The sequence below is a fragment of the Microcaecilia unicolor genome, chromosome 11 (genome assembly GCF_901765095.1).
Source record: "Microcaecilia unicolor chromosome 11, aMicUni1.1, whole genome shotgun sequence".
Taxonomy (NCBI): domain Eukaryota; kingdom Metazoa; phylum Chordata; class Amphibia; order Gymnophiona; family Siphonopidae; genus Microcaecilia; species Microcaecilia unicolor.
In genome coordinates this window covers 49,997,484-50,016,924 of record NC_044041.1, presented here as the reverse complement: position 1 = coordinate 50,016,924, position 19,441 = coordinate 49,997,484, and the positions used below count along the sequence as shown (strand labels likewise).

Here is a 19,441-nt window from a genome sequence, read left to right as displayed (position 1 = left end):
ATCTTTGCCCTGGATTCCTCCTCTGTCTCAAAACTTAAATGGGATGGCAGCAGCCATCTCCTTGACGAAACCAGTGAGAAACCCTCAAGTGGAGATTTATGTCTCTCTTAAGGTTGGGTGGGATCACAAGGTACCCCATAAGACTCCTCCTCCAAGAAGTAATGAGGGCCTTCTAAGTCCCATGTGTGGTCTCATATTCAGACCGGACTGAGTCTGTGCCTTGGCTCAGTGGAACCATGCCCTTTACAGTGCCAAAGTACAGCCCTACCCTCAGACTTTGGGGAAGCTTCCTCACCTGACTTCGAGAGTGGTAGTTCATGAGTCAATATTGACACCTTTTGAGGCACCAGCAACGAGGATCTCTTCACAGACATGATGGAGCCTAAGGAAGAATCTGGGGCTGATCTACAGCTGGCGCAAGTGCCCTCAATGCCTGAGCAGATTGCAACTGCAGCATCTGCACCAGCTACTCCGTTCATTGAAGGAAGGTATTGATAAGGCGGGAGAGCCAGAAGAGAGGCAGCCTGAGGTGTCAGTGCCGAACCAGAAGCCGGAACTTGGCATCTCAGAGACTTGCACACTGGCACCCCTACTAAAGAAGGGGAGCGCTTCTCCTGGTGCCGATGCTTTTCGGGTAACAGTATGTGCTGATGAGGACATGCTTATGCTTCTTGGGCTTCCCTTGATGCACTCCCAGTGATAGTCGAAGTCTTAGCAGCCAGAGGTTGATGCTTCAGCCTTCGAGGAGCCAAAAAGTCTCTCCTGCTGGACCTTTTGTGCCCTCAGCTGCATTGTAAACAGAAAGAACAAGAGGCCCAAAGCACTCGATGCAGCAAGAGTGAGAGTGTATCAAGGAAATAACCTGATTACACTGGGCTTAGCACCTTCTGAAGTCACTGGGGTTCTTCCTGGACATCAAGAAAAGAATTGCAGGCAAATGAAACTCCTCAATTGTGAGCCGTAAAAAGGAGCAGTGTTCAAATTGAAGTCGGTGCTCCGGCCTAAATACCTAGCAACTTGTGAAAAAGAAAGGAAACTTGAAGAGCCAAAAACACTACAAAAATTAAAAGAGTAACAGAATAAAATAAAGAGGAAGGCGTAATAATCATGAAAGGGACAAAAATGTATTCATGAGGAAGGCACAGAGAATCGGAGAAAAAACACACGGAGAGGAGAACACGATGATGTGTCCTCCCTGCTCCGTGGCAAACTGAGGAACCTGCTCTCACACGGAAATATACCGGTGCCTGCGCAGGGGACGCTGCTAGAAAATTCTACATTAATCTCGCTAGTCAGAGTCTGCACCGAGCTCTGTTGGATGATGTCACCCAGCTGTGAGAATACAACTGGCTTGCTTGCCTTTGGAGAAAAATCTTTTCTATCATAGATTACCTTTACCCTGAGGACATACAACTGTTCTGAATTAAATGCCCCAAGAGAGAGTAATGCTTCATAAAAGCAACAATAGAAATTCCTATTCAAGACACAATTAGAACATTTCTTATAATTATACAAGTCTAGTGCAATTATCATTAACAAATGTAGAGGATTATGCAGATGGCAATTTGACATCAGACACACAAAGCATCACTACAGCACATTTAACAAAATGAATGTGCTTGCAGCACTTCACAAATGGATAAAAACCCACCAAAGAAATGTACTACCAACATTTTAAGAAGGAAGGAAATCAGATTGTTTTTCAGCTTTATTAAAGGTTAATGCTTATTTAACATTTGCCAGCAAATGACTTCATAAAGAGTGGCATTCCTCCTAAACATGCTCATACAAGCACGACATATATGCAAGTATCTGGTTCTTCTGCATTACTTAAAGTGGATAGTCTTCCCCACCTACTCACTTCTCTCTGGTTGCTACTGTTATAATTCAGAAGGAAGCAATATTATGTGTCAAGCTTTCAGGCTGTATATGCAGGTATTTTTCAGAATAAATGTATTCAGTGCCAGATACATCAGGTTCTCTCTACACATAAGACATGCTACAGAATTTAGAGACAACATGTTTTCCTTTTAATTGACTCTTTAAAATAGTGAATTACTGCTATCATTAGTAGTGCCAGTGAGGATTCACACACAATGAATAAGGGTGTGCTGAACATGGTCTCCATTCTGTAAAAGGCCTAGCAGAAAACCTTTAAATCTGAAAGCCAAAACTACTTTTAATTACATCTTTTTAAAATCCAAGTTGAGATGAGTTATAATCAGGTGCTCAAGTTATTTCCTTGCCCATGTGGCCTTACCATCTAAGTTGTATCTGAAGCAATGGATGCTTCCTATTATACAGATTGTGTTAGATGCACCTGGGGTAAAATCGACTTTATGCAGATATTAGCATAAATTGACGTTATGCAGATATTTGCCAGGAAGAAAGGCCTGTGTATTTAGTACCCATCTTTCTGTCTATGGCTCTCTGATTACACAGCCTGAAAGTCAAATGAATTCTTAGAATAAAGACCTGGTTACCATTTATTTATTGGGATTTATTAACTGCCTTTATGAAAGATTCCCAAGGCGGTTAGAGTGATATAGTTCAGTAACAATAGGCAGATTATCACAATTACATAAATATTACCTGAGTTATTTTGCTTTGAACTGATGATACAATTGCTGATGAGATCTGACCATCTTTTTCCTGAGAATTTCCCCTAAAAGAGAAAGAAAACCAGGTCAGCTGGCTAAGAAGTATATTTTTCAAAAGGTAAACTGGTGTACAAACTTCAAAGCAAACAATTTTGTCTCAGCTTTATGGCTAAAATTATTTCAAAACCATTTAACTAAAAATGGTAGAGGCAGAATTTTTGGTGCATGACTTTAGTCATTTATAGCCCTCATTTTGCTTTAAGCAAATACCAGTTTCACTTTCATAGTCTTTAATACAGTGAGTGACTTCTTTCTGACTGAAACAGAATTTTTCAGCACTGATCATCACAAACCGATCCCACAAATCTCCAAAGAACAGCAACTTCATCCCATGAAAATGAAAGGGTTCATTGTTCTTTTCCAGTTCATGCACAGCAGGTTGACCATCTTCCCTCCCTATGCTCATAATGAGATGAGCTACTCAGGAAGCTAAGATGAGCAGATGGCAAAGTAAAGATGATGCTGATGAAATTGCTGGTAAACTTCCTAAAAAAAGGTTTTCATGAAGCACAATTATGATCTGGTTATATCATGCCAAAAATAAATTGTTAAAAAAGAGAAAAATCTTTAGTTAGTAGAAATGATACCTTTATTGGGTTAATAAATGTTTTAAGTCACACTTTTGGGACAAGTGAAATCCCTTCCAAAGGATGTAAAAAAGAGGGTGGAAGGGTTTCTGTTGATGGCTCTCTCATTCTCCCTGTCTCCTCAGCTCGAAACCTTGGGGTCATCTTTGACTCTTCTCTCTCCTTCTCTGCTCATATCCAGCAGATCGCCAAGAACTGTCGTTTCTTTCTTTACAACATCTGTAAAATCTGCTCCTTTCTTTCCGAGCACTCTACCAAAACCCTCATCCACACCCTTGTCACCTCTCGTTTAGACTACTGCAATCTGCTTCTCGCTGGCCTCCCACTTAGTCACCTCTCCCCTCTCCAATCGGTTCAAAACTTTGCTGCCCGTCTCGTCTTCCGCCAGGGTCGCTTTACTCATAATACCCCTCTCCTCAACTCGCTTCACTGGCTCCCTATCCGTTTTCGTATCCTGTTCAAACTTCTTCTACTAACCTATAAATGTACTCACTCTGCTGCTCCCCAGTATCTCTCCACACTCGTCCTTCCCTACACCCCTTCCCGTGCACTCTGCTCCATGGATAAATCCTTCTTATCTGTTCCTTTCTCCACTACTGCCAACTCTAGACTTCGCGCCTTCTGTCTCGCTGCACCCTACGCCTGGAATAAACTTCCTGAGCCCCTACGTCTTGCCCCATCCTTGGCCACCATTAAATCTAGACTGAAAGCCCACCTCTTTAACATTGCTTTTGACTCGTAACCACTCGCCTCCACCTACCCTCCTCTCCTCCTTCCTGTACACATTAATTGATTTGATTACTTTATTTTTGTCTATTAGATTGTAAACTCTTTGAGCAGGGACTGTCTTCCTTCTATGTTTGTGCAGCGCTGCGTACGCCTTGTAGCGCTATAGAAATGCTAAATAGTAGTAGTAGTAGTCTCTTCTAGTTTTCAAAGTTGCCATCTTGAAATATTCATTAACTTAACAGTATTGGCTCTATTCAAGTACCCTAGGCCTTTTCTCTCCAACACATTCAGAGATTTTTTGCACATTTGTAAATAGAGCTTATGCACCAAGCTTATGTTACCTGGAACGTTCTTGGCTGGACTCCCTACTCTCCATGGGAGAGATGCTTGTGGAGTGTACAGAGTTCTTATTTTCATACTGCATGCTTGGTGACATTGAAGGAGTGTGTAAACGTGGCTTTGACTTGCTATGGGATTGAGAATGCCTTTTCTTCTTTTCATGAGGACTTCTGAAAGAGATGTGAATAAGATGTTAGAAAAAGAAAGGACAGAGGATGTGAAGAATATTCACACTCTGCCTGCAATCTTGATTCTTTTTATGCCACAATGTTGAATCAAAATAAAAATTATAGAAAGATGGTTCTATAAGGTGAGCTCCTCAGACCATACAAGATCAGATGATCTTGGCTTTTCCAAGACTACAGAGACTTCTAAAACTGTGCATGTCAAAGCCAGTAAAATATTTAGGGGATCAAAATAAATATGCTGGAAAGCAATATTCAACCCTTCTTAATTTCAGATTAGAAAAGGAGTCTGCAGCTGATTGTCATAGTCTAGACCAGGGTTGTCCAACCTTGGTCCTTGAGGGCTGCAATCCAGTCGAATTTCCCCAATGAATATGCATGAGATCTATTTGCATGCACTGCCTTCACTGTATGCAAATAGATCTCATGCATACTCATTGGGGGAATCCCGAAAACCCGACCTGGCAAGAGCTGAAGTTGGACACCCCTGTTCTAAACCATTTTGGAGACCACCCATCATGCAATTCAGAAGCTAATGACAGGGCCACAAAAGAATCCAAGAGCAGAATAATAGTGGGGATGTCGAGCTCAGGACAGCACAGTAATATGACCAAACCGTACAATATTATTCATATAGTACTGCCATTTTTTTCGGTCTCTGCTTGTGCCATGGGCCTGTCTACTCTGACATTAAGGATACTGCAACATTTTTTGTAATAACAGTAAAGTTAATTCCCCGGTCACAGCTGCCTTCCCAGACTCTGTTATGTCAAATCATTGCGTACAGAATGTAATCCTATATGCTGTCCTGATTTCTAACACATGCATTTCTTCTTTAACTGTACAGCACTCTGTGTGTGTGTGTGTGTGGGGGGGGGGGGGGGGGGGGGGGGGGGGGGGCGAAGCACTAAATACAGAGAACTCTCATCTATAAGAGCAGTTCACTTATTGCATTTTCTGGTAATGTAAATGAATGGGGCTTCTGTCCTGTTATCATACTTAGCCATACTAAAAGAACCTTTTGAACTTGGTGGTATCTAACAGCATTTCAGGTGTGATGCTAATGGCTGTTAGTAGTTTGTCACCTTCCCTGTAACTGTGAAAATCAATATGACAGAACATGTTAACAGACTTGCAATCTACCAGGTACACAAACAAGGGTAATGTAGGAGTTTAATCAGAAGGAGGAGTGGCCTAGTGGTTAGGGTGGTGGACTTTGGTCCTGGGGAACTGAAGAACTGAGTTCGATTCCCACTTCAGGCAGCTCCTTGTGACTCTGGGCAAGTCACTTAACCCTCCATTGCTCCATGTAAGCCGCATTGAGCCTGCCATGAGTGGGGAAAGCGCGGGGTACAAATGTAAAAAAACAAAAACAAAAAACAAAACCTTTTATAGTGTGGTTTTGTAAAAGAGGCAAACCTAATTCTCTAAACTGAAACAAATTACTGTGCTGACCATGAACTCAAAGAAACTCAGGACTGAAATAACTTTTCACCACTCCTTAGGATGTATTACGTATGTCACTGCTAGGTATACAAAGAAATCAGAAGGTCCCTAAATCAGATCCCTGATGCAAACAGTCTCAACACATTTCTAAAGTACCCAAAATGCAATTAATGGGAAGCGTTTTCACACTCAGATAAAAATGCAACATACAAAGACTGACCTGCATACCAGCAGGATGTTCTTACCAACTACCATGGCCAATTTGTTCACAGATCTAGAATGCACAGAAATAAAGGTAAACGTATTTCTATGTATTCAAAGTGATTAAAATGGCAACCATACTACTTTATCCAAAGAATGAGTATGACACACATCCTTACTTGGGATGTATCATTAAAAAAGCTATAGTATTATTAAAGTCAAGTACAGCTTTCATCTTACACTGTGCTAGGCATGCAATGTGAAGTAATCATTTGCTTCGTGGAAGTTCATTCAGAAGCCTGTTACAATATTTATATTACAATAACAGGTAAAGGTATAGGTAATGAGCTGATTATTACTGGAATAAGAACACCACAATGTGTTGAAAATATGATACCATTTATCAAACTGTGTGGCTTTCCTGACGTGTTAAATTCACTGCTCAGCATTCTTTTGAATTATGTAGCTCCTTATGATTGGCTAAAAACTTCACTGTTGTGATTTAAAGACTAACATGAAAGCTATTGTAATTAAAACCTGGGGAATTAGCCTCTGTTCAATGACTCTCAAGGTATACATTTTTCTCTCTCCTCTTCCATTTCCAAAGATAAATTTGAAGTGTTAAATGCAGATAAAAGCCCAAACGTTCTCTGAAGTTGCCCAATGTAATTACTGTACATGATCATGCTTAGGACACTATTTTATAATGGTGTTTCCTGGTGAACTTAGTGAATGTAGAAAACTAAAAACCCAGATATCAAACTACTTAATTTATCCAACAAAGAAGCACTGCTTGGGCCAGGAGCCTTCTAGAGTAAGGATGGTAATCTACAACCCAAATCCAAACTACAGTCCTCGGGTACCCTAAAGTTTGACTTTCAGAATTTCAAAAAACAAACAAATAAATCCATTCTTGGGGGGGGGGGGGGGGGGGGGAGAGAAGAGAAAGACTTCACATATATCTTTGAGTATTCATTGCAGAAATCTTGAAAACCAGATTTATTTGTAATACCAGGGACCAGAAGTCGTCATTCCTGGTTTACAGCATTGATTCCACAAAGAGCCCAACAACTGGCGTTACCAGCGTGGTAGAACTTCATTTTCTAGCACTTCAAATAGCCCATTATCAGCACAAATGTGCAGAATGCTGCTCTGACCTTCTTATGTTTCAATGGCAGTAGACATGTTTCAGAGTATCATTACACCTTGGGGGGGGGGGGGGGGGGGGGGGGGGGGGGGGAAGAGTGCTTTCTCCACACTTTCACCAAATATGACTGTGCTTTCTATTGTATTGACATTTACTTACTGGAAACTGGACCAGGATCAAAAATTCATTTTACATGGAATAGCTGCCAGAAAATAAAGGACCCTTGGTCATTATTGAACTGCATTATATTTGAAAGCTTCACAAATGCCATCAGCAAGTTAAAAATATATCAAACAATCCAAGTACAATTTAGCAAAATCTCAGAAAAAGGGGCCAATGATTATGACAATCTTAGGAAAAGAGGCTAATGAAGGAAAGTAATAGAGCTGTTTTAGCTTATAAGTGGCGACTAAGTAAAATTTATTTTTAAAAGAATATTAAGTGAATACTAATCATGTACCATAGGGAGTTGCGACTTTATAAATGGCATTTTTTTTAAACATCTGTTCTTTCAATATTTTCTAAGTAGTACTGCCATAGCCACCAGCAACATTGTCCTTGGAGAACATGAACTCAATAGGTATCTGAAGCTAAGCAGGGCATGCCTGGCTCACATTTGGATGGGGAAACTTCTCCGGAAGACAAGACACAATAGGCTGCAGAAGTCAATAGCAAATTACTACTGTATCTTCCCACTCAAAGTCTTCACGATGAGGCTGCCATCTCCTATGTCTGCAATGGACTAGGTAGTTACCACCACCACAGCTGCTATGAGGAACTTGGACTGGAATTCTATTACATGCATGAAACTCCTGCAGTGACATTGGCAGGCCCAGATCCAACCGAATCACCACACACTAAAACAAAAGGAGGACTGATTTAATTCCCTAAATTTCCCAGGGTAAGCAAAGGCTAAAGTAACACTAAAACAAAATGCATACCAGTCTTCCTCTTAAGAAAGAACATGAGCAGCTTGCTTCAGCTGTTTATGCATGTCTTCTTGGAGAAGGTATGCAGAAAGTTTAACTGTATTAAAGGAACTTTCTTAATCTCTTTAGTATTACTTACAAATTATATCTGTGTAACACTAATAAAATCACAGGACTACTTAGGCGTAAACTGTTTTCTACATGCAAGGATACAGTTACTCCACCCTGTCAGAGTAGAGCAGCTATTTTAACATTCAGAATGAAATTTAAACCCAGAACAACTATGCCTTTACTTCTAGTGTCATGGGTCCATCTGTCAGTTTATAGCCTAATTAATGTACTGTTTAATGTATTTACTGGCCAAAACATTAATTTAATCAGAGACCATAACTAAGGGCTAGCATGATTCTTGAAAATGTATGTCTTTATAAAATGAACCTCGTAACGTAGACCGACCGTAAAACAAAAATGAAAAGTCAACTTTTGTGGTATGCGGATGAACGAATTGATGGAAAGCATAGGCATTCTAGAACAATATGGATCACTTTTATGGAGACTATTTCTAAAAGCTGTGAAACATATTCCACTTATAAGATTAAGGCAAATGGAAAAATAAAAGGTATCTGTTATTGAAAATTCATTTAAGGGTCTGCCTTACAACATCAGTCATTCAGAAAGAACAAAGAAGAAACTGGAGGTTTTTTTTTTTTTTAAACCCTGAATGCCCATTTTGCAACTAATACCTCCTTCTTTTCAATCTCCCTGAACAACAAGATTTAGGAAGCATAACCCAGCCTTTATGCTTTAAAAGCTGCACTGTGCGCTTCAATAACATGATGAAAAGTCTAATGTTTCGAGACACAAGCAAATATTTGAATACCACAATAGAACCTGAAATGTGACAGAATGTAACTTTTGTTTTCATCCCCTTCCACCCCCACCCAAGTTCTGGTTACCAAACCTTTGTTTACCTAAAGAGAAGTATTTGTATATCTGAAAACAATAATTGGATTAGGAAGTGTACTATCAAAACATCAGTTCCCCACCCCACATAAATATATGCTACTGCAGGCCAATTCATTTTGTGTTGGTTGTTATAGGGGGGAAAAATGCCTTCATCAGCCACCACTTATGCAACATTATATATATGTCATATTTCAGCTTTAGGCAGAACATAGCATATGTCACAAGAAGTGAAACGGAAATTATATAAATATTAGTTTGAAAAACACAAAGCCTATATTCTTTCAGACTGTCTCCTATCAAAATCAAATTAATCTTTAGCTTTTTCCAAAATAGTGACATATAATTGCTAACCAATAAATGAACCCTTTTGGTGATAACTTGCTGTTTAAAACACTACTGTACAATATTGTGGGACACATTTACAAGACTATATTATAGCAATAGTAAATCTATGTGTGTTATTTAAAGGACACAATACAGTTCCACAGTTCAAATCTTAGCTGGACTACAGGTAATTTGTTTTTCTTTCCTAAGTTAACATTTACTAAAGGACTAGTTTGAATGTGCTTTTCTGAAAAAAAAATAAAAAAGTTTTGTATTGGAACCACAAAGACTTAACCCTTGTTTTGTTGTAAATATAATTCAACTTGAACCAGATATTTGAACACATTATTCATGTTTTGGTCTGCATAGCCAAAATGAAGAAATAATAGTGTTGTTAGGTGTACAAAGCACCTGCAGGATTTCATTTTGGGCAGCCTTTTCATAATAACTAGTCTTCTTTAATAGGGATGTTTCAACTGCACACCTTTATCTGTTTGGTCATTTTTGATAAGATTTCTGTTTACTGAAGAGGAGACATTTTGTGCAATATATACTAGTAAGTCAAACCATAAATCAAGATTGAAAGATGAATCACTTTCAGAAAATGACACATGAACAAAAATAATCACACCAGTGCTCCTAAAGATGAATAATTAATATAGATAATTAAAACAGGAATCATTTTAGTGATTTTTTTTTTGTAACACAGTGATGGCTTGTTGAAGTCAATAGCACTTAGTTGAGCATCAAAGATAGATCAAATCTGATCAAACATGTAGACAGATATAGTATGCCTGGCAGCTTCCTCCTGCAGGGTTGGGTTAGAGTTAAGACATGCTGGGGCCCATGGCAGAAACTGGAGATGGGGGCCCCCAAACCCACCTTCAAACTATTTCTGCTTCAGGCAGAACCGGGGCCCTTGTGGCTTGGGGACCCTGGGCAATTGTTGTGGTTGCCACGCCCTAATGCTGGCCCTGTCCTCCTGATCTACTGGAATACGCCTCCAAGTATGACAGGGGAGAATGTTCTGTGATGCCACAACTAAGATAGTAAGCATTCACTATTCCATCTAGATTCACTTGGAGTACAACATGGATCAGTTCTTGAAAAGGAGTTGTGGGCTGCAGAAAAACATGTTAAGACTTACATTAGGATGCCTGAACCTCCATACCTTATGGTAATCCACTTTAAGTCACTGTATCCAAAAGCATAAACTTTAAACCTTATATGCAATCATTTTTTTTAAATATGTGAAGTTGACAAGCAGAATAAATCTGTTCTACAGTTCAATAGTGACTGGCAGAGGAGCTTAGACCCTGAATAAAATAAAGGGCTGTTTAAAAATCCTGACAAATAGTGCCTACTAGGATGTGGATTTAAACTCTTCTCTCCAATACACACAATTCTCCTGAAGCTGCTGCTGAAAGGAGTGTGAAAAACATGACCCATATATTCCCTGTTCAACAGCATATCACACTATTCTTATCTATTACAGCTCCTCTATTCATGTAACTCTTTAAACAAAAACCTACCCAGTCCCAAACCCACCCTGCTTAACTCCCACTCAAAGCTTACACAAATCTCAACATTTGACAACCAACAGGTACACATATAATCCCCTCTCCCTGTTTTTAAAAGTTCATATTTTTGCAGCTCCAACTTGCAGTAACTGTATAGATTTGTTATTCCAGTGTTTACTCCAGCCATTCCCAAGTCAGTTCTTGGGGCATACCTAGTCCCATCAGGTTTTCAGGATATCCCCACAATGAATATTCATGAGGCAGTGCATGCAAATCTCTCATGCTTATTAAGAACATAACAATAGCCACATACTAGGTTAGACCAATGGTCCATCTAGCCCAGTATCCTGCTTCCAACAATGGCCAATCCAGGTCACAAATAAGTGGCAGAAACCCAAATAGTAGAAACATTCCATGTTACCAATCCCAGGGCAAGTAGTGGCTTCCCTCATGTCTATTTCAATAACAGACTATAGACATTTTCTCCAGGAATTTGTTCAAACTTTTTTTTTTAAGCTAGATACGCTAACCGCTGTTAGCACATCCTTCGGCAACAAGTTCCAGAGCTTAACTATTCTTTGAGTGAAAAAATATTTCCTCCTATTTGTTTTAAAATTATTTCCATGTAATTTCATTGAGTGTCCCCTGGTCTTTGTACTTTTTGAAAGAGTGAAAAATCAATTCATTTTTACTCGTTCTACACCACTCAGGATTTTGTAGACCTCAATCATATCACCCCTCAGCTGTCTGTTTTCCAAGCTGAAGAATAATTGAGAACTCCATCATGTATGCTGAGTTATAAAATTTGCAACAGGGAAGTTATTTCAGAAGTTCCACTTTACCTTTGAAGTTCATAATTTTGGTCACAACTATTCTTGGCAGAGTTCTGGAACGAGGTGCTTTAGGTGAGAATCTACGAGTTCTCTCCACAACAAGCATATTGCACACATGTTGAGGCTCAAATATGTTTTACATTTCTAACTAAACGTCAACAAACTTTTCCACATCAAACGACTAAAACCCTTGGGAATCTCAATTATTATACTGCTCCTCTCACAGCAATCGTCCAAATCATCCATCTTAGCAGAATAAATTTTTAAATAAATTTTTATTAGACTCCTCCACCACAAAGATTCTGTCTTCTAAACAGAGTTAACCTTTTTTTTCAGGAGTCCCCAGTTCACTCAGGCACTTGAAAAACTGATTCACCCACTTTATGATCGTCCACAAAAATATTTGAAACATAGTTATATAAGGAACCTTTTCTTTGATGTTAGAAATAAATATTAGCACACCAAAAACACATTCACATTTCTATATAAGACAGAAATAAAGAAAATGAGAGCAGATAAAAGACCAAACCACCTAGCTGATCTGCCCATCTATACCAACTAGTAAGCTCTACAATACCTCTCTTCTCCTTCAGAGATTCTCAGTGCTTTTCCTATGTTTTTTTTTAATTCAAATACTGCCCTCATATCCACTGGAAGGCTGTTACACATATCCAGCACCCTTTCTGTAAAGAAATATATATATATGTTTTTAGAGTACTCTCGAGTCTACCCCTTTCTCACTCATCCTATGACTCATCATTCCACAGCTTTCTTTCAATGGAAAGAGGCCCATTGACTCTTCTCTTATACCATGGAGATGTTTAAATGTCTTACCATGTCTCTCTTTTATCTTTGAGATCCATAAGTCTGTCTCTATATCCTTATGATGATGACCACTGACCATTTTAGTAGCTGTCCTCTGGACTGACTATCTATTTAGCAGTTTCCAGTACAGTACACCAAGTGAGGTCTCACCAGAGATTTATGCAGAGGCATTATCACATACTTTTTCCTACTGACTATTCCTCTTTCTATGTATCTAAGCATCATCCTGGCTTTTGATGTCACCTTTTCTATTTGGCCATCTTAAGTGGCCTAGTGGTTAGAACACCGGTCTTGATATCAGAGGTGGGCGGTTCAAATCCCACTGCTGCTCCTTGGGCAAATCACTTAACCCTCCATTGCCTTGGTTACAAACAAGATTGTGAGCCCTCCAGGGACAGGGAAATACCCAGTATACCTGAGCTACCACTGAAAAAGTTGTGAGCAAAATAAAAATAAATATGATCGCCCTCAGGTTCCGTTCTTCTTTTGTGAACAAGTACTTCACCTCCTATATTGTACTGCTCCCTTGGGGTTTTGCAGCCCAAATGCATAACCTTGTATTTTTTTTTAACATTAAATCTTAGCTGCCATATTCTAGACCATTTTTCACACTTTGCTAGATCCCTCCTCACATTACCCACACCTTTCAGAGTGTCTACACTGTTGCAGATTTTGTTATCTACAAAGAGGCAAACCTTTTTCAATATGACATACAAAAACATTGATGAGAACTGGACCAAGGACTGATCCCTGTGGCACAACACTAGTTAACACTTACATCTTCAGAGTGAACTTGATTTACAACTACCCTTTACCACCTTATACTAAACCAATTTCTAGACCTGGACAGTAACTTTAAGGCCCATACCAAGGGATCCCTATTTAAGATCAAGCTAAAGACCCTTTTTTTTTTAAACTAGGCTGTTTTTCATTTTGTCCCTAGCTAGATGCTAGTCTCATGAGTGAATTATGAGGCACATTTTCCTTTCCCCCTCTTCCCTTGTCCCCCTTTCCCTCTCTTCCTCTTTATTTCCTAGTTTTATTATGTTTGAATGGTTTTTTACTCTTTGCTATTTTAATGGAGTTCCTTTCTGGTTTAACAATGTTTTGTACTGTACATCACTGTGACCTTCTGTAAAATAAGGCAGTATATCAAAATCCTAATAAACATAAGCTGCCTTGGTAGGTTTACTAAATTTAATTACATCACACCTAGTGTTGCAAAGGCTTTCTCAAGTATGAGTGCCTGGATAATAATGTATTATGAACTTTTCTTCCAGGAACTTGTTTCAAACCTCTTTTAAATTCCACTGTTAGCTGTCTTGACCACATCCCCCGCAACAGATTGCACAGCTTAATTAAGCAATGCATGAAAAAAAATACTATCTACAATTTGTTTTTAATCTGCTGGTTGTTAGCTTCATGGAGCATCCTCCTGTTTTAATGCTGTTTGAAAGAGTAAACAACTGCTCCAACTCGTAACTTCATAAACTAGCAAATCTCCTTTTCATTGATCTTTATTTCTGTAAATTAGACTATGAAATCTATGCAAAAGATTTTTATGTATTCTTGTTAGACAGGATTTTTAAAATACAGATGTAGTTTGACAGTTTCTCATCAGTAGCAAACTATAACCCATTAATGCTAATTAGTGTCAGTTTACATGCTCTCTCAGTGCAATAATTGGTAACGGACAGTGACAAGAGGATGAATTAGGCACATACAAATTATGAAGACTTCTCAATGTATGGTTGTTACTCAGCATCCTGACTCCTACTTTAATTATGACTGAAAAGATTTATCAAAAATAATACTTAATAAAAAATTACTGGTTGTGTCATTCATTCAGTGCATATTAACACAAACACTAATTTGCAAACATTAAAATACTTCCCTTCAAATCTTTTATTCTAAAACATAATGATTCTCTGTAGGCTGGCTTTCTACACTGATCCAATAAAGCAATCCTGACAAGACTCACTAACACATTTTGGAAATAGCCCAATTTTCTTGAAACTATAATGTAATGTACTACCATGTTTTGCCTGAGTGTCTACCTCCACTTACCTTCCCAGACATGACTCTTCATGTTACTGCTGTCCCCATCTACCACCACAAATGCACCAATTTTTTATATGTATGAATTTGAAATCACAAAAAGTACCAAGAGCCTTCAAAAAAAGGGGAGTAAAAACTTTAATCAAATGTTAGATGAAACAATCCTAGAATGGACCCGACACGGTCCGTGTTTCGGCGCACAGCGCCTGCCTCAGGGGTCACGAAGTGTAGCACAATGCTTGCGGCTGTAGGCGGGAAGCAATATTGCTGCGCCACCGTGCTATCCAGTCAGGGTGCACGGAGATCTGCTTGCCTTTGTACAATATCAAGCAGAGCGATACTCTCACAAACCAACTTTTTCTGGTCATGATGCCCTCATAGCATGCCTTGGAAGATGAATGAAATAGGGGCTGCTCCTGTTTACCTGGCATCAACAGTGAACTGAGAAGTTACTGAAAACTGAGTGCTTTCTCAAACTGAATTCATCTACGAATATCCCTAATGATAGACCCATAGGAAAATATACAGGATCCTATGCGCAAAGAAAAATTCCACACTGACGTCACTGCAGAAGTCAGAGTTCAACCGTGAAAAGGCACAATTCCTTCTGGTCCCTTTCATCATTCTCAAGTCCCTATTAAATAATTGTTTATTGTAGAATTTTTATAGCCCATATTCTCTCATAAATCCTAAGCGGATAATCTCAGTATCTTTCAACTGTAACAAGTCATGGTTGTTCAGCCTACTTTATTTATTTATATTGAAGTACTTACAGTCCTGCCACACAGTCTACAAGGCCATTCCCAGTAGATCACAACTAAGCACACAAAGGGCTAGATGTACTAACTATTCTTCTCATAGACACCTGGCCCCTAATCAGTCTAACACATACAAACATTGCAAAACTCTAACACACACCAAAAAAAACAAAAAACAAAACAGAATAATCTGAACATAGATTAACAATAATAGAATAAGTTTGCTGAACCTCTGATGGAATAATGAGGGCTTTAGCTGCTTTTTAAAAGCCAGAAAGTCTCTTTCCTTATGAAAGACCTATGGCAAGGAACTCTATATTATGGGACCTGCCAGTTGAGTAACCTTAATGAAAGGGACCATTACCTACAGTCCCGTGCAGAACACAAGGCGCAAGCAGGCACGTAAGGCACAACTCTCAAATGGTTTCGACCAACTTCATATAATGCTTTAAAAATTAAACAAAGTTTTAAAAGTGATTCTCTGATGTACCGAAAGTAACTAATGCCTGAAACTTATTTGCGATGTGCTCTCTTCTGTCACAGCCTATCAATAGACAGGCTTAAAAATTCGGAACCCATTAGAGAGCACAAAAAATCCAATTCAGTAAGCCCAGGAAAACTGTGTTACATTAATCTATGCTATTCTACACCAATGCATGTAAAAACAGCTGAAAAATCGTCCAGACACACTTGAGACTGAGCTTCCAGAAGAAGCATTTCACTTGGTTTGAGGAGACTCCTCAATCTCTGCTCATCCCTAATGACTCTGGTGAACTTTTATTTATTAAAGCTAGGGTGAGTCCTATGTTCTGATTGCTAGAATAGCGGCAGCAACATATTCTTAAAGAGAAGGCTAGAATGGAGACAGTCAGCATCGCATGTGCTCTGCTCTCAGGCCCACAATTGGTGCACTCCCTCTTGACTTCTGCAAAGAAGGTGGGGTCTGAGAGCAGAGTGCATGCAGATGACGACTATCTTTATCCAGCACATATTAAGATCCAGCTGCTGCCACTTTTCCAGCAACTGGGTCTTGGTGTTGATCCTGATTTGAACAAAAACATATGTGTGAAATGAGGAGAAGGTTAGGTGTCCTGCCGCCTTCTGCTTGTGAGGAAATGAATTTTTTTGAAGGTATACTGGTGGCTAACTGCGAAAGAGGAGTACTTTCTTTTTTTTAAAGACCAATCATTTAACAGAATTATTTTAATTGGCTACTTTTCTAAAATCCTTATTGGAAAAAATGTGCCATATTCATTAGCACTACCTAAAATGCATACTACAATCATTCATTCACCATTCACACATAGTACCTGACTACAATCCTCCAATCCCCTTTTACTTAAAAATACATACAACGTTGTTATTTAACAAATACACATTCACCATCAGGTCTTAGATCGCTATTGATTTTCAAATCGCTATTAATGTCCAATTAGATTTCTCATCCCGGCTTTCCACTCAGATATTTTATACAGACTGAACTTTAATCAGGCCAAGTCAGTCTTCAGTTCATTTTGTAGAAATCTCTAATGCAATCCACCTTTACAACGTGTAGTTTAATATCTTTAAATCCTCCACAGGTACTCGGTGAAGGGTAACCACTCCTGTTTTCACATCAACTGTTCCTCATGACAGACCAGCGCCAAGAGTCTGAAAAGCAGATGGTAGGAGAGCCTTTCCCCCTCAATCTCATCCTCTCCTCTCCCTGCTACACACACTTCAGTTTTCATCCCCCATCAGCCCTGTAGTCAGACCACATTGTTTAAGGAAGACAGCAAGCCAGTCCTTGGAATACAAAAGGCAGGGAAACACTGCTTTAAAGTGTGTAGAACCAAAGGTCAGCAACAAGTTGCAGGTGATACCTTTATACTGGACTAATTTAATGACCCTAGAAAACTAGTCACAAATATCTCAGGTAACTAAAATGACTCTACCAATAGCAAAATGCCTATGCAGACGTCAATAGAAGAGTAGGCAGCTGTGGTCCTCAAGTGCCACAAAAGGCAGCCAGGTGTTCAAGGTACCCCACTAAACATGCATTTGAATGCACTAGCCCCACTATGTGCAAATGCTTCTCATGCATAGTCAGTGTGGATATTCTGAAAGCTTAACTGACCACAGCTGTCTACCCTTTCCACAGTAATGAGCAAATTTAATCTCATGAACACCCATCCAGCCAGAACTGAATATGGTTGTATGGACACAACCATTTTTAGAAAGTAATACTGACTAATTCCTACAGTGAAAAAAAAATGAACAGAAAAACCTACTGCTTTGAAAATAATCAGTTTCTTTCCTGTCTTACTGTAGAGAGACCCTCTATTCTGTAGAACACCTTTCTATACTTGGGCATTGCATTATCTATTGTTCATAGGGATCAAATAGATTGTAATTAGCTATTACTTCAAGATAATTTACCACCAGGCACTCTTTTAAAACAGTCATTTAACTTCAATTAGCTTTTTTTTTTCAGTTTCTTAAAAGAATAATAAGTATGAGAGAAACTCTCAAAAGAATTAGCAATCACTGAACTCCATTACTTCCTGGCTACAACAAACTAAGCAAAATTGCTTAAAAAGTTACTAGTGCAATATCTTTGTACATACACACACAAGCTGAATTTGTCATTTTTTTTGGTGCATGTCAAAAAACATGAAATTTACTGATGATAAATTACAAGAGGACAAGGTGTTTACTCTGTGTTCAATTAGTTTTTATTATAAGATAAACTTAAGTGGATGAAAGGCTTTACAAACCGGAATGAAATTTAGCCAGGACATTGGAAACAATAACCCTTACTAGCACAAAGAGACCCATCAATTTAGTCCATACACTAGAGGTGAATTTGGTTTATCTCCACATGTACCAGATGGCATCTTCAGTAGCACAAGGTACGCTGGCTGTCATGCTGGGTACGGCTTCGGTAACGGCACAGAGGTAAGAAGTCACCCTTTGTTTCCTACCAAGGCCATCATCTGATGCTCCTGGGAGCATACCAAACTTGCAGTTAAAATTTCAAATCATAGCATCCCTCACCCCCCCCAATAAGGAACCAAACATACTCCTACCTGGATCGTGTTCGTTTCTTGCTAATTCCAGGCATGGAGCTACCACGATAAGCACTTGGAACACTCTTTTCTCTTTGTTTTTCCTCTCGATGGCTTTCAGGAGATGGAACTCTTCTTCTAGGGGATCTGGACCGTGACCTGACAAGAAGAAACACATCTTATTACTGCTGCTGGCTTCCACAGTTTTTCTCTCCTGAATTCCTGCCATCATAAGCATCAGAGCTCCTAGTATGCTTGCAATCTTAGACAAAATACTCAGCAAGAACTCAGACTACTTTAAGTTTTTTTTTCAACTTTTATTCCAGTTACATCAAATACATCATTATTTCTCATCTCTCCATACGCCACTGAAGAAATGCCTGTGAAATAAACTATACACACTTTTCACTGCAGGCTCACACAATATACAAAGAGGTAAAATTGTTAGTCACTGTTCAAACTTCTATTGAGAGAACAGGGATTTCACAATCAAAACCATAAACATTGTTCAAGCACATGGATAAAAATACATTTTGACTGCTTCAAGAACAAAGCTCACTGACGTTACCATATCCATACTTCACAACAAATTGTTAAAGAAAATATAACCTACACTCTGAAATCTTAATATCACATACAAAAATATAAGCTACATGGAGGGCTCAAGATAACGCATACAGGTGAAATCCCTGTGTCTGTGCATACAGTATATACTCCAGACCTTTCAAACTGCTCAGGTCCTTCACATTCACTTTTAATTGTGCTGAATACCGGCTGCAATTCTGTTACATGGTTTGCGTTTGACAAGGTACCTCATGAAAGGCTACAGAGGAAATTGGAGGGTCATGGGATAGGAGGAAATGTCCTATTGTGGATTAAAAACTGGT

The 19,441-nt window shown here is 39.0% G+C and overlaps 1 protein-coding gene across 7 annotated transcripts in view; it reads right to left on the bottom strand.

Annotated features, from left to right (window-relative positions):
* SFSWAP (splicing factor SWAP) overlaps positions 1–19,441 on the bottom strand; it is a 285,802-nt gene that overhangs the window by 7,251 nt on the left and 259,110 nt on the right. For 4 of the 7 annotated variants that reach the window (XM_030217824.1, XM_030217826.1, XM_030217827.1 and 1 more), the window contains 4 exons: positions 18,576–18,713; positions 6,167–6,220; positions 4,318–4,485; positions 2,593–2,665 (listed from right to left, as the gene is read on the bottom strand). In XM_030217824.1, the coding sequence (XP_030073684.1) occupies positions 2,593–2,665; positions 4,318–4,485; positions 6,167–6,220; positions 18,576–18,713 (433 nt within the window). Of the gene's footprint in view, positions 1–2,592; positions 2,666–4,317; positions 4,486–6,166; positions 6,221–18,237; positions 18,492–18,575; positions 18,714–19,441 lie in introns of those variants that run through there. The other 3 variants (XM_030217825.1, XM_030217831.1, XM_030217828.1) reach the window with 2 other exon arrangements.